The sequence below is a fragment of the Crocodylus porosus genome, unplaced genomic scaffold (genome assembly GCF_001723895.1).
Source record: "Crocodylus porosus isolate Cpor-Errol unplaced genomic scaffold, CroPor_comp1, whole genome shotgun sequence".
Lineage (NCBI taxonomy): Eukaryota > Metazoa > Chordata > Crocodylia > Crocodylidae > Crocodylus > Crocodylus porosus.
The window spans coordinates 177,827,071-177,841,359 of NW_017728886.1; the positions used below are offsets into that span (position 1 = coordinate 177,827,071).

Consider the following 14,289-nt stretch of genomic DNA (forward strand, 5'->3'; position numbering starts at 1 on the left):
AGACAGACGGACTAAGCCCTTTATACATATATAATATTTTTATGTGATCGTAATAATGCATAGCCTTGGTACCCAGGTGCAGAAGACTGAATTAAGTTATATTCAGAAACATTAGCTCCATTTCCCCAACTCTGGATTCCTTAAATATTGATATAATATAACATAACCTCATAAATCCTGATATAAAAAATCCAGAATTCTCAAAAATCCAGCATATCAGGGAGTACTGGCAGCCAGTTCTGGAGCAGAAGAGGGGAAAGTTTGCACATGGCCGCCACCGCCCATCACCCCGCGCTGTCGCTCTGCACATGGCCACTGCTCCAGGACTGGCTGCCGCTACCCACCCCCTCCTCACCAGGGCAGCCACGCTACCCCTCCTTCCCCACAGCCCACTCCATGACCAGCTGCTGCTCTGGTTTCAAAAACCTAGAATTTTCAAATTTCCAGCAGGTGCTTGGTTCCAAGCATGCCATATTTATGAGGTTATACTGTGTTAATTCTGTATTAACATATGAACTGATTTATTACAAGTTACCTCACTCATTTTCATTTTTATATTTGTGAGCAATTATTTATAAGTCCGTGGGTTTAAAAGCCCCATTAGAAAGGAAACACATACACTACACATCAGCAGTTGCTAGAAGTGGCAAGTCAAAAGTTCAATAAAAACATTCTCTTTCAAAAAGTAAGTGCAAATTAAGCATTCACTAGCTATGCTTCAAACTACTCATTTTGCTTACCATAAAAAAACGAAGTATTTTTTAAAATAAAAAGCCCCTAGTTTCCATTTCGATTTTCAAAGATTTAAACAGACTTATTCACAACATTTTTGAACAAATAACATCACACTCAGTATTGCAACACGATTCTTTTTACTCCAGCTTGGATAAGTAGTGTGGACAAACAGTGAATTTATAAACACCAATTTACAGTGTTCAGTACTTACCACTCCAGACAGTTGAAACCTTTGTTTATGTTTCATGTGAGGTTCTGTAAGTGGATGACACTCTAGGTCCCAAAACTGAGTGTAGTCTCCTTTATCTCTAGGTAAAAAGATGATGATAACCTACCAAAGTAAAAGAGTTTACTGGAAAAAAAAATTCAGATGGTGTATAACACTACAGCCTCATCTACTTACTTACTTTCTTTTTTACTAATTTAAGTCTGTTAAAACAACAAGAAAACCCACCTATTTATTTTATTTATTAATTTATTTCCATTATTCATCTCAACAAAGGCTCAGGGCAGCTTCCATCAAGAGAATAGAATAAATTTATAGAACAGGAGAATGACACGAGAATAAGTGACTTAAAAGGGAAGTAGAACATCAACAGAGACTCCTAAAATAATCTCTCAGCCTAGCTGTGGCTGCTAAATATCCAAGTAAAAATAAACAAGTCCTATACTTCCTTAAAAACTACTGTGTTCACTAGAGGAGAGGAATAACTGAATTCTACTTCACTGGCTGAAAGCCCATTTTATTTGAAGAACCTTGAGCCTCCTCTACATGAGAGAAGTACTTGTCCCTACATAAAGTTGCAAACTTTTACTTTAAACATACACAGCTAATTTGGTTGACCTGGTGCTAGACCATGGTTTGCTGCAGCATTAACTTAAGCAGCTTAAAACAGGTACATGCTAAAACCAAAAAATGAACCACCAAGATCTAAATAAGCATCCATATTTGCAATTTGGAACCAGTGCTTTTGTGTGACAAAGCAAAGTCAAACTGGTTCAACTTAAACATCATTTTAAAGCCATTTTATTAAACCGTAGCATAAATCTATGAAGTCAAACTGAAATAGCCTGCTGGTTTTTAAGTGAAACAAGTGAATCCAGTCTCTCTCAATCTGTTTAAATTGATACCTTGAGTTAAAGTGGTCCAAGCTCTGAATATAGCATAGTATCCAAGATGTTAGCTGAAAGGATTGTCTCCTACAGATCAAAGAAATACTTTATGCATAACGCAACACTACCTTTTGTGTATTATCACAAAACTTCACTATAAGCCATAATTGTTGAATATGAAATAAGAATGATTTAAGTGTGAACAGTTAGACCAAGGTCTAGAACTCAAAACGTTACAGAAATACATGCAATATTTTGGGACAGGTTTTTCTTCGTGCTTACGAAACCCTCTGCTGGCAAGTGGAAAGAACTGTCTATGACCCATTGATACTAACTTCAAAGGAACAGAAAGGAAAGCAATGTTTTAAAGGACAAAAACTAATGCACATAATCCATGCGTTTCAGATAAGCTATTACAGCACTGATCTGCTTTAAGCCATAACACATGGAAGCTTACCTTCTCTTTTCCATGACCCTCAATTGTACCAAATACACGGGAACATCTGAAAGCGGAGTAGGTAGCTCTGTAAACATCTCCACTTTTATCCACACCCTACAAGTGAAGTAATTTGTTACAACTGATTCATCAAAACCTACTAAAACAAGCAAAAAGATTTAGGGCAGGGGCAGCCAACCCCTGCATGGGTGCCAGAGCATGGCACAAAGGCATTTTGCTTGGCATGTGTCCTGAGGCACGTGTGCCTCAGGACAGACAGTGAGAAAGGGGCCAGGTCTGCGCTGCTACAACAAGGATTGAGCCCCTTGTGGTTCCCCCACCATCTGCCCTAAGATCTTACAAGTCAAGGTTGTGGGTGTTTTTGGCACTATGCCCAAAAACACTACAGCCCTCATTAAGGGTTGATTTTACTTTGCACAAGCTAGATTAATACATCAACTCCTAAAAGTAAAACATGGAGTAAAAGTTGAAACTTTTAATCTAACAATTTACAATAATAAGAACAGTATATTATCCACAGTATTAAGTTCACAGTTTGAGAACCATCTTTTCTCCATACCAATGCTTCATCTTGCCTTCTGCTAGTAATCAGACAACTACAGCAAGTGGACTACAGAAAACATTAGGAAATGTGGTTATGTCTACAAGTCACAGAAGCGACTAAAATAATGTAGATAACTGATCTACCTTTAAACTACCTATCTTGGTATTAGTAATAATCTGCACGTTTCAGGATATAGCTTAGCATAAGTTCATTTACCTTGTTTATGTGACTGAAGTATAGACATATTCCTTGTACATTTGACTATATAATATAGGTCACACAGAGGCATTAATTTCTAGTGGTGGAAATTTTCCTGGTTCCCAGGAGGAATCAAGCAATGAGAAAGTGTACAGGTGTTTGTTCTTCAAGGAGAAACTCTCCCAGGATTGACTTCTACCACACTGGTTATTTTTCTCCCAAAACCACTATTTCTGTTCTGGGAGAAACTGTGGGAACACATGTACACTTGGGGTTTCTACTGGAAACACTGATTGTCCTGGTAGAAATGTAAAGCTCACACACAAATGTATTCTAGATGCTGGCAGCTAGGCATATCAATGTGTGTGACCAGTTAGCTCTCTACAGCCCAATAACTTATGTACGTATGGTACCGTACAGTTCGGGATTAAAATTGGAAAAGCAAAATATAAACATTTGTTAGTAAAACATTTCTCAGAGTGAAGCAGATTATTAAGTAAATGCACACATACAGGGAGGGTTTCCTTTAAAAAGACCACTGAACGCTTATAAAATGGGCACTTTAGTTTCAGGAAATGTTAACTCACCTTAACATAAGGTGGTGCAAAGGATGACAAACACCATTTCACATCTTCATCCCCATTATTTTCAATTTCTAGGTAGTTTTCTACAAAAGAATGTCAGGTGAGTCAACAAATAGATAAGTTTAGAGCAGGTATTTTATAGCTCTGGGTTCATATTTCCAAATGCACGGTTCACTAACAACTTATTTGGCCTCACTGCTCTCACCTGTGCCACACAACTAAAGGAAATTACTGAAGTCAAAAACTGAAAAAAGGTTTCATATATACTGTATATGCAAGTATTTAGTATGTTTCATTAACCAAATAATTTCATTTTATATAAGTTGGCAATTAGTTATTCTAATTAACTGTACCTTCAAATAATGTCTGAAGACTAAAACAAGCGATGGAGATAAAGAAAGAACAAACAACCCATGAACAACTTTAATGATTTTGGCATCAAGGAATAGGTTCTGCTTGATTTTGCTTTAGACTTTTTAACCTCTATTATGAAGTTCTTGGTTTCTGCAGAACTGTAGCATGTCAACTAGAATTTGGATATAAAAAGTCTAGTAAAGCTTTCCACCTAGTGAAAGATCACATGGCAAATGTACAAAGAGTGGAAGCTAAACCACAAATTTTAGTTCATTCTTGAAATCCCTGAAGTTTGCCAACATAAATTAAAAGGGTAAAAGGCATACCATCTAGAGCTCTCTACCCCTCTGCAAGTCACTGGCAAGACAACAAATCTGCAAGCATTAAGCTGCTTAGATAAAGACCTGGAATACCTACAGGTTACTTCAGGGGTGTAGGTTAACAAGAAATGCAAAACCTGCCAACACCTCTCTACCACCCCCACAATGACTATAACTCACTACAGCCGCACCTCCATAAATGTCATATATCTCATCCAATGCACCAAATGCTCAGATGGAAAATATGCAGGTGAAACCAAACAACAACTGTGCAACAGAATGAATGCACACTGGAAATCTATCAAAGACAGGAATACCCAATTACCTGTGGGGGCACATTTCTCACAAGAAAACCACTCTCTCTCCAACTTCTCAGTCCTGATCCCCAAAGGAAACGTACAAAACACTTCCCAGAGATGAGCCTATAAACTCCACTTCATCAACCTCCTGGATACTAAAAATCATGGACTAAATATAAATATTGGATTTGACACATTATAACCTGCCTGATGGCTGACTTTCCAGGAACTTCTCCACTATTTATCCCCCTTTTCTCCCCCACACCCAGCCAGACTCTTACCCATTGACTCCTCAATCTACATTTTCACTGACTGCCTATCTTGTATGCATACCAGCACAGCCTCTGGCTTCTTCACTTTTCATTCCATCCAGGAAAAGCACACAGACTGCTAAAACTTCCTTAGCCTGACAAAGGGCTTTTGAACCCAAAAGCTTGCTTAAAAATTGCTCTCCAACTGTTTAGTTGGTCTAATAAAAGATACCAGATTCACCCAAAGAACTTGTCTGCCTACAGGTTGCTTCTATATATATGAATAGTTTGAACTAGAATTGTCAGTACAGACCTAGAACACTGTGAAGTGCAGAGTGGTACCTTGTCTACCGCTAAGTAAAACAGTCCATACTCCTTACTGCAGGGTATGTCAAATAAACAGCCTGCAGAACCCTGTGATTCAGCCCATGGACCTTGTGGCACACAGGGTTGGTCCATGTGGCATGAAGCTAGTCCAGCATGCAGGCAGAACCTGGCACCATGGGAACTGCAGGCAGTAAGCATGGCACCCTCACCAACCCAGAGTGCTGGTTTTAGGGTTGCTCCTAATCAGGCCAAGCTGAAGCCAGTACACAGGGTGGGTTGGATGGGCACCGTATGCAGCACGGGCCCTAAACTGACCTCCTGTGATACATATGGCCAGTCCAGCCCTACATGCTGAGTAAAGCGTATGCCAGTCATGCTCCAGGGCTCACTCTGCATGCATCACAAGGGGCTAGCACAGTGCATACTCTACATACAGTACCTCCTCGAACTGGCCCTGTGCTGGCTCCAACATGCATGGACAGCTTGGGGTACAATCCAGACTGGCTCTGTAACCAGTGTACAGTGCCAGGCTAGCAGGCTGCTGCATGGAACTCATGCCCTGGATCCTCTGTGCTGCTTCTGAGACCTGCTGCAGCAGGTGTTGCATGCGTGCTACATGTGATACGCTGTTGGATCAGCCCTGGGCACTGGCTCCAGTGCAGCCCGATCCAACTCACAGACCAACCCAGTGACCCTCATCCAACCTGCGAGGTCATACGAGTTTGACACTTCTGCCATAGTTTATTTGGACCTGGGAAAATGCTTCTGCAAAGTATTAGGTAAGATTATATAAAAATGTAGATTAATTCAACATTTCTGGCTCCTCCCTGATAAATTTGATTGTTCAAATTAGGATACTGGCTCTGCACTGGAATACTGGCAGTCAAGTTAAACCTGCAGGTCCCAACAGACTTAACTCCAAATAAAGTGAAACTGTTGTAGGCAGGCATGAAACTTTAAAGATAACATTATCAAATGTGGAGATGGTCAAAGTAACAATGTGACAGCACTTTGCAGAAGCTGAAACTCCAAGTAACAGATCCCTGACAGCACCTAACACCTTGAAATGTGATCCCTCCACAGAAACAAACTCAGTATTCAAAGACATCTTAAAAAAAGAAAGTCACATCTGTCTTACAGTATTTAAGTAGGTAGGCTGCTCATAATATAAAGTAGACAGACTTTTACAGAGGGATGGGAAGAGAATAATCAGCCTCAGACTAATAGCTAATTTATCCTCAGAAATAACAGGAGAGAAAATTTATTCAAGCAAGTCTAACAACAAAAATCTAAAACCACTGCAGCATTTTAGGGTCTGTTCCCCCGCAAGTAAATGAGTTATAGTTCCTTATGTTGGGTAAAAGGTTGGTAGTTACATAGTGCTGAGACAATTTCATGTAGTAACTTGGTAATTCTGCACAATCTTGCAATTAATAGAATTTAAGTCTGAGAATTCAAGGATCTGCATTATTATCAATGTCCACTTGCACGACAACCCCTAAACTTTATGGCATTTGTACAGAATCTATGAAAAAAGTGTAGGGTTGTATTTTTTATTAAAAGGTTTGGATATATAAGAAGTTAGGCCACGGCTTATTACTATTTTATCCAAACAGGTCATGGCCAGTCCCTTAGTCTCTTATCCCCGAGAAGGAATAAAAATGATGAATCCAAGTTATTTGCATTCTTGAGATACCTAAAACTTAGTTCTGAACATCTGACACTAGGGCAAGCGAAAACTGTGAGAAAGTGATGTTACCTGAGCTTTCACCAGTTCTTGTTTCATGGAAAACTATTGTCCTGTTCTTTATCTGAACTTTTGTTGAAGGTGGCTTTGGAAGTGGTTTTGCCATATGAATCCTAGGAGATCTAGATGGCGGAGTTGATGTTTTAGAAGCCAAGCCCGCAGATGTATCCTGTGCAATCTCTTCTCTAATGAGCACTTTAACAAACTTTTACATGATTTTTTTTGGAGAAAGAGAACAACATTATATTGGACATTATTCAAAGTGTTACTTCTTAATTACTTTAGTCACAAGTATGCCATCATGAAATCACACCCCTCATGTCACAAGCTAGATCATAATGACAAAAAATTATTTAAATTTTTGCTTGATCTTAAAATTGTTAGGTCTTTTATGTATTCCAGGATATGAAATTCTCTGAAGCGATGCTCAGAAAAGTTTTTCAGATGTGTTATCCTTCCATTCTCTCTCTAATGGTGATAAGTATAGTATAACATGGTTAATCTGTTTTATAGTGATCATTGTTAGCTAACAGACCATCATATTCTTTACCCTTGCTTTAAAAAAAAAATAAAGGAAACAAAAACTTCCTATAAAAGAAATAAAGCTTTGAGGAAAGACAAGCCCAGAGAATTTTCTGATAGTGCTGTGGCAGTAAAGGGGCTTTCATTGCTGAACAACTGATTTTTGACTACCAGTGTCAAAATACAGGAGAACCTCGCCATTTGCAAGGGATGTTCCAGAGATCCCTGCAAATGGTGAATCTGCAGATACTGATGGGGCTCCCCGTCAGGTCCCACAGCCACCCCATAGTCCCCTGCAATGCCTGGGGACTCCCCCCAACACCCCGAGTGCAGCTGGAGCCGCTCCAAGCACTGCCGCAGCTGCCTCTGGCAGCAGCAAAAGATGCCGCCGCTACCTCCCTCCCCATCCCCAGGGCTTCCCCCACAGTGCCTGACCATATTAAATACTTGTACATCTTTCGTACTTTAAGTAATTACAGGGTTTTCACATATGCACGTCGGTTAATAATTCAGTCAGTCGATTTAAAGACTGTCCTTACATTTCTGCAAAGATGGGTAAATCCTACAAAATTAAGAACACTGGATTCCCAAAAAACAGCTACCAGCAACCAACCTTAAATAAAACCTGCCTTGAATAGTTTTCATCTCAAAATGTTTTTGATGTTAACTTTACTAATTTATAAAAGATGTTTTCATGGGGATAGGAAAAAAGTTGAGCATCAAAGCAAAAGGACAGCAATAACAGAGTTATAAAAACTTCACAGAATTTTTCAGTAAGCTGCTTACCTTATGTCCATTGTCACAGTGTACATAAATTATACCACTCCATGGAAATTCTGAAAGCTTTGTGGCAAGAGATGGATTAGGACTCACAAGAACTACTGTGCAGCTCCTGACAAAAAGAAAAAAAAAAATGCATAGTACTCTTATACAAAATGACAAGCTACAATGTTAAAATAGCTCATAACCAAGGATTCTGATTTTCTCAGTTTACACACTGCAAATTCTCTGATAAATCCCCCCATATTCTCCCATTGAAACCCCCCAAATCTGTGTTTTTCCACTATTAAAATGGAATGCCACTATATCCATCCATCTATCACAATGTTTTATTGCTATAGTTACCATTTTAAAGCAATCTGGAAGCCTATCAGTGCCCTCAATCATTATAATAAAGTAAATTCTAAATACCTATACATTCTGGCATTTGATTTTGGGTTTATTGTGGAAAGTCAGAGTTCCTCCTACCACCATTGCTCACCCCAACACAGGTCCAGCTGCAGCTGTCCTTCCCGCTGCTTTGTGGCACTGAGCAGACCCTGATACATCGGTGCCCTGCCCCTCACTCCCAACTCACAGTCCCGTCCCCACAAGCCAAACTAGTGCTCCTCATTCCCAACCTGCAGCCCCCCGTCCCTTCTGGTGCCCCTCACTCCTGGCCCACAGTCCCCTGGCACTGCCAGTGCTCCTCAGTTCTGACCCAGTCCCCTGCCCACCCTGGTACTCTGCACTTCCAAGCCACAGCCCCATTCTCCCCATCCTGCCAGTGCCTCTCACTCCTGATCTGCAGTCCCCTGCCCCCTCCCCCACCCTTACTGGAAGGGCCTCAGCTGCCCCCAACTCCACCCAGACTCTCAGAATGGTAATCTGTGGAGATACAGCAGCGATGGCTTCCAGCATGAGGTACATGCCGCACACCTCATGCGGAACCAAAGGCAGCGGCTGGGGCACTGCTCACTGCCCCATGCTGCTGGCTGGGGCTGGGAGGACCAGTGCCATGTTCCAGAGTATGGCTCTGGCTCAGCTACACTGCTGGCAGCAGGACGGCAACAGGCTCCAGCACAGCAGGTACAACTCATGCAGGCAGCAGCATGCTGAATCTGGCCCTGGCACAGGCTGGAGGGAAGAGAAGGGAAGGCCTGCCCTGGGCTGAGCGCTCAGGTTGATTTGCCTGAGAGCATAGGCATCAATGCTGGTGCCACCAACCCTGGTGCCACTATCCCAGGCACGCAGCTCCCCGCCTGCACTGCCTTCTCCCGGTGGAGAGGCAGCTACCTCCGGGCAGGCCCTGCTGACAACAGTGGGATCCATAGGGACCCTTGCAGAACTGTGGCCCAGTGTGCTAGATAAGACACACAAGGCAATGCTGGGACCAATCCTGGTGCACGGGGCTTAACCACGGCACACAAGGTCCGATATGGCCCATGGACTGAAACTGTACCTTATCTGGCTCACAAGGCCAAAAGGTTGAATGGCACTGTGCTAAAATATGAACATCAATGGTGGAAAGCAGTCCTTGTCTACCTTTGACACCTTAGCAAATGACACAAGGCAGAAAACCATTTTCATGCTCCAGAACCCCCAGGGATAGGAATCAGTTTGGGCACATGTTGAAAGTAAGATTTATTATTTATACTGTGTGTGTGTGGTTGAAGCAATGTACTGTGGGCAAGTGGTATTTATGACAAGTCTTAAACTGAACAGTTTTTCCTCTTTCTTTACTGTCACTACTAATTTTAATGAAACTAAGAGTATGCAAATTGCATCAAGGTTCCTATCCATCTTGTTCAAGGACAAGAGGCAGGCTTTTATCTTTATCACAAAGATTTCATGACATCCTCAGAAGAACAGAAGTTATTTAGCTAGATCAGACTGCAACACACCAATACTCTAACTCAGGGATCAGCAACCTAAAGCCCACAAAACTGGGTCTGGCCTGCAAAGCTGGTGGGGCAGGCACTGGCTTGTGGGAAGGGCAATATAACTCTATAGTCTCCTCATTAGCCTTAGTCTCCTCCACAGTGGAGGGTGGGGAGGAGTTTGGCACATTCAGGAGCAGGAGTTAGTACAGCCCCCAAACTGAAGCTGCTGCCTTTTTCTCAATGCCAGATTTAGCGCTTGCTGATGGTGATGACTACAGTGTGTGTGCATGTGTGTGGGGGGTACATTTTATAGACATTAGGGCTGGAAGGGACCTCAGAAGATCATTGAGTCCAGCCCCCTGCCCCAGGGGCAGGAAGTCAGCTGGGGTCATAGTAGTGGGAGGCAGTACCAGAAAGCCCAGGACACCTAGAAGCTGCTGTGTTAATCACTGGACTGCTGACTGCGCTGACACCTCCTTACACAGCCATAGCATCTCTTAAAGGTGGGGAGAGCTATAAGGCTGACAAGGGGCCAGGGATACTGGGACAAAATGCCCAAGCTGTTGGCAGTGCCCAGCAGGGTAAAAAGTGGGTGGCCTGCAGCAGCAACAGGGTTGTAATGTTACCATCCTCTGGGCTATATACATAAATACAGGGATGCTGAAAGGGAACACACTGGAATTCAAAATATCCTGTTGTAGAGAAGATAGAAGTTGGGAGTATCCATAGGAAGTTAGAGGTTAGGATTCTATTCTTCCATATAGCAATCTGTTCTTTGAATGACTCCATCTCAGATATGCCAGTACTCTGAAGCTTCCATTTTTAAGGTTTATCATGTGAAAACACTTCTATCCAGCCTTGTATCAGACTTATGAACATGTGTGCATGAACAGGCAGACCTAGGATCCCAAAAATGGGGAGGAGAAGCTACATATGACACTGGAAGGGTGACTGTAGTCCCTCAACCTCACAGGTAGATCATGATGCCATGACAGCAGCTGCCAAGGGCCGTTCTGAATCTCCAAAAGGCAGCACAACTCCCCTACCCTTGGCACCCCTTCATCTCCAATGCTCAGCAGTACCCCCACTCCTTTCCCATTCCCCCATCCTCCCTTGTCACAGAGACCTCAGGCCAGCAAGAGAAATCCAAGGGTAGGGTACAGGAAGAAGGGACCTGCTTACTGCCACCGAGCCCAACGCACCATGCAACTCCTCCTCACGGTCCCCTACACCCATCCTCAGTCAGCCAGGGACAGCAGCAGCAGCACGTGGGTTCCCAACTTCACCTGCTTGGCTTGGCTCCCACAGGTATTCCTTGCCAGCCTGAAGCTCCAGCCATGCCTCAGACTCTGCAGAGGACCCAGGCATCTGCTACTGCAGGGAAACTGGAGCTACCTGCATGTGAGCTACACTCTGGAAGGGAGGGTGAAACTGTGCCACTGCACCCCTCCCTGGACTCACCCCTGTGTACATGCAACTTGTACACAGAAGCATCAGCTTTCTGGCCTAGCCCCACCCCTCTAAGTTTGTGCCACAAGCACTAACTGGCAATAGGTTCATCCTACTCCTCAGCTCCTCCAAACTACAAGTTGCACTAAGTGTTTATATTTGAGGAAGAGAGTGAAATGCAGATACTTATATTGACAAATCTCAAATACCATATTTTATGGCCTATAACAAGCATAGTTTCATGTATATAGCATGCACCTGGATTCTTAAGAGGAGAGGCAGCAGCACAGGGGGCTTAGCCTGCTGTCCCCGCCCCCAGCCCAGCCCAGCCCAGCCCAGCCCAGCCCAGCATGCTGAGTTCTAGACTGTGCAGTGGATCCTGAGTCCCATGTTGGGGCTGACCCGGCACACGGAGTCCAGGACTGTACATTGGGTGCTGGGCTGCCTTGGCTCAGGAGCCACATGCCAGATCCGATTCCACATGCTGGTTCTGGGACTGCACACCGAGTCCAGGACCATGCACTGGCTCTAGAGCCATGGCCCCACAGCCAGCACATAGGCCCAGGCTCTGTGTACCAGGTCAGACCTGGCACACTGGGTCCAGCCAAGTCTGGAATATGGTGGCCAGGTGGAAAGGAAAGGAGGGGTGAGTATTAATTAATTGCTATGGCTCCCAGACATGCAACAATTAATGATGCCATTGCTCCACTATCTCATGCACTGCCTCTCACCTCACCCCACCAGATGAATTTCCAGACTCATGGGGATCCCTTTTCCTTGCATATAATGTACACCCTGATTTTCCCTGGCTGTTTGAGGGAAAGCGTGCAGGTTATATGTGAGAATAAAATATTTCCCATTTACTAATAAGTAACTTCTCTCTCCTTTAGATGCTTATCTATATACATACGTCCTTAATGTACATGACTTTGAAAGAGTGCTCACACACTCCCAGACAGTACAGCTCATGGGCTGGCAAGTTATGGTCACTGGGCCAAATCTCACCTTAAAGAGATGTGATTTGGTCCTAGGCCAGATCAGTGGCATACAGTTGTGCCATGCCACTCATCTCCACTTTAGGGCCTGGTGCTCTGCTTTGTCTGCATTTCCCTTGCTGAAAGAGGGGCTAGGTAACTGCACCAAGTCTGAAGGCTGGCAGGTAGCTCCTAGTGGGGAGTCGAGTGCTACTTCAAAAGCTTTAGCAAAAAGCAGATAAATACCGCTGTACTGTGGCCCACAGCAATACCTGGGTTACAAGTTGCAGCCCATGCTGGCAAAATGGTGCTGACCTCTGGTACAGATGCTAAGCATGCCTGTCGAAGGAGATGGCACGAGTCACAGAATGGAGAGAATATGAATCAAATCTCGGGCATTGAAGAGAAACCATAACAAAGCTAGCAAGGTCCAGGACTTTTCAATCCAAATGGAGACAGGGAGAGGATATTAGAACGTAAGTACCATACTAGGTTAGACCAAGGGTTCATCTAGTCCAGTCTGACAGTGGCAGAAGTGGAAGCTTTACAGGGAAAGCGCTGAACCAGATATCTCTATAGAGTGATCCATCCTCAAATCAAAACTCTCCCTGGCATCCACTATTTATTGGGTTAGTGATGCCAAAGGAAACATCTCCAACCATTTTGTTCCAAAGCCATTAATAGATCTATCAACCCTGAATTTAACCCAGGGAGGCCGGATTGGGCCCGCAGCAGACTCCATTTCCCAGCAGCCCCTGCCCGCATCACTGCAGCCAGTTTCCATGGAGACCCTAGCAGCAACATGGCCATGACAGTACAGGGCCAGTGTTTTCATGGAGACCTGCCCCAGTAGTGCTGGCAGGGCACGCAGCTGGGCAGGGACCTGCTCCAGAGCCAAGATCTTCTAGGGTGACAGCATGATCCATAGCCAGGGAAGAACTGTGATCCGCTGCCTGTATATCCTGAGCAGGGCGTGCAGGTAACTAACTGAGGCTCTGCCCTGGCTCTGGACCATACTGTCACTAAGAAGTTCAGTGGATGCCCCCTAATTCTAATATTCAAGGACTGGGTGAACAACAGTTCTGTGTTCACTTGGTCCTTGTCCTTCAGTTTGAGGAGAAAAGGGGAAGATAGGCCCCCAAAATGGCATTACTTCATGATGGCACAAATGAAGGCCAAGCAAGTAGGGAGGACCCATCTGAAAAGTCAGAGGAAAAACAAACTAAAGAAGTCTTTTCTCTTTATCTTTACATACTTTGACAAAAAGGCAAAAGAAATACAAGGATGGAAACAGGTAAAGTCCTTTCTTTTCAGAAAAAAGTGCTTCCAGGAGCCCAGATACTACAAAGCACACACTAACGGGACAAGGCAGAAGAAAGTAACTCGAGCAAGAAGCACTCACAACCCTTGATGCCTTCTGCATGATGCATGAGTAATGGCAGAGCTAAGTCATGTTCTACTGAAACTATCAAGGCAAAAAGTCTAAGCTGATGTCTCCTAGATATTTTTTCTAATGTTTAATAGACAAGCTACTTAATTCCTCAGATGCCTAATTAGTTGCTTACTCAGTATATAAACCCTTTTTAACACAGCAAAACTTTTAGAGCTATTTCCATCCCTGAATCCACTATGGTATGCATTATTTTTATTGAGCAAATGTAACTGATGTCAACCATATCAGTTTTATATCAAACTTATCTTGTTTGAATTTGTGACCAAACTGTTAAAAAGCAGAAGTAATATTAAAATGTGTGTGGTAGGACTTCCATTAAA

General features: G+C 43.3%; 1 protein-coding gene across 1 annotated transcript in view; it reads right to left on the reverse strand.

Moving 5' to 3' along the window:
- The window catches only part of CEP192 (centrosomal protein 192), a 106,872-nt gene that overhangs the window by 5,971 nt on the left and 86,612 nt on the right, over positions 1 to 14,289 (reverse strand). The window contains exons 37-41 of the mRNA XM_019545570.1: positions 8,238 to 8,343; positions 6,942 to 7,134; positions 3,635 to 3,714; positions 2,306 to 2,401; positions 947 to 1,066 (exon numbers count right to left, since the gene is read on the reverse strand). Coding sequence (XP_019401115.1) covers positions 947 to 1,066; positions 2,306 to 2,401; positions 3,635 to 3,714; positions 6,942 to 7,134; positions 8,238 to 8,343 — 595 coding nt within the window. The remainder of the gene's footprint in view (positions 1 to 946; positions 1,067 to 2,305; positions 2,402 to 3,634; positions 3,715 to 6,941; positions 7,135 to 8,237; positions 8,344 to 14,289) is intronic.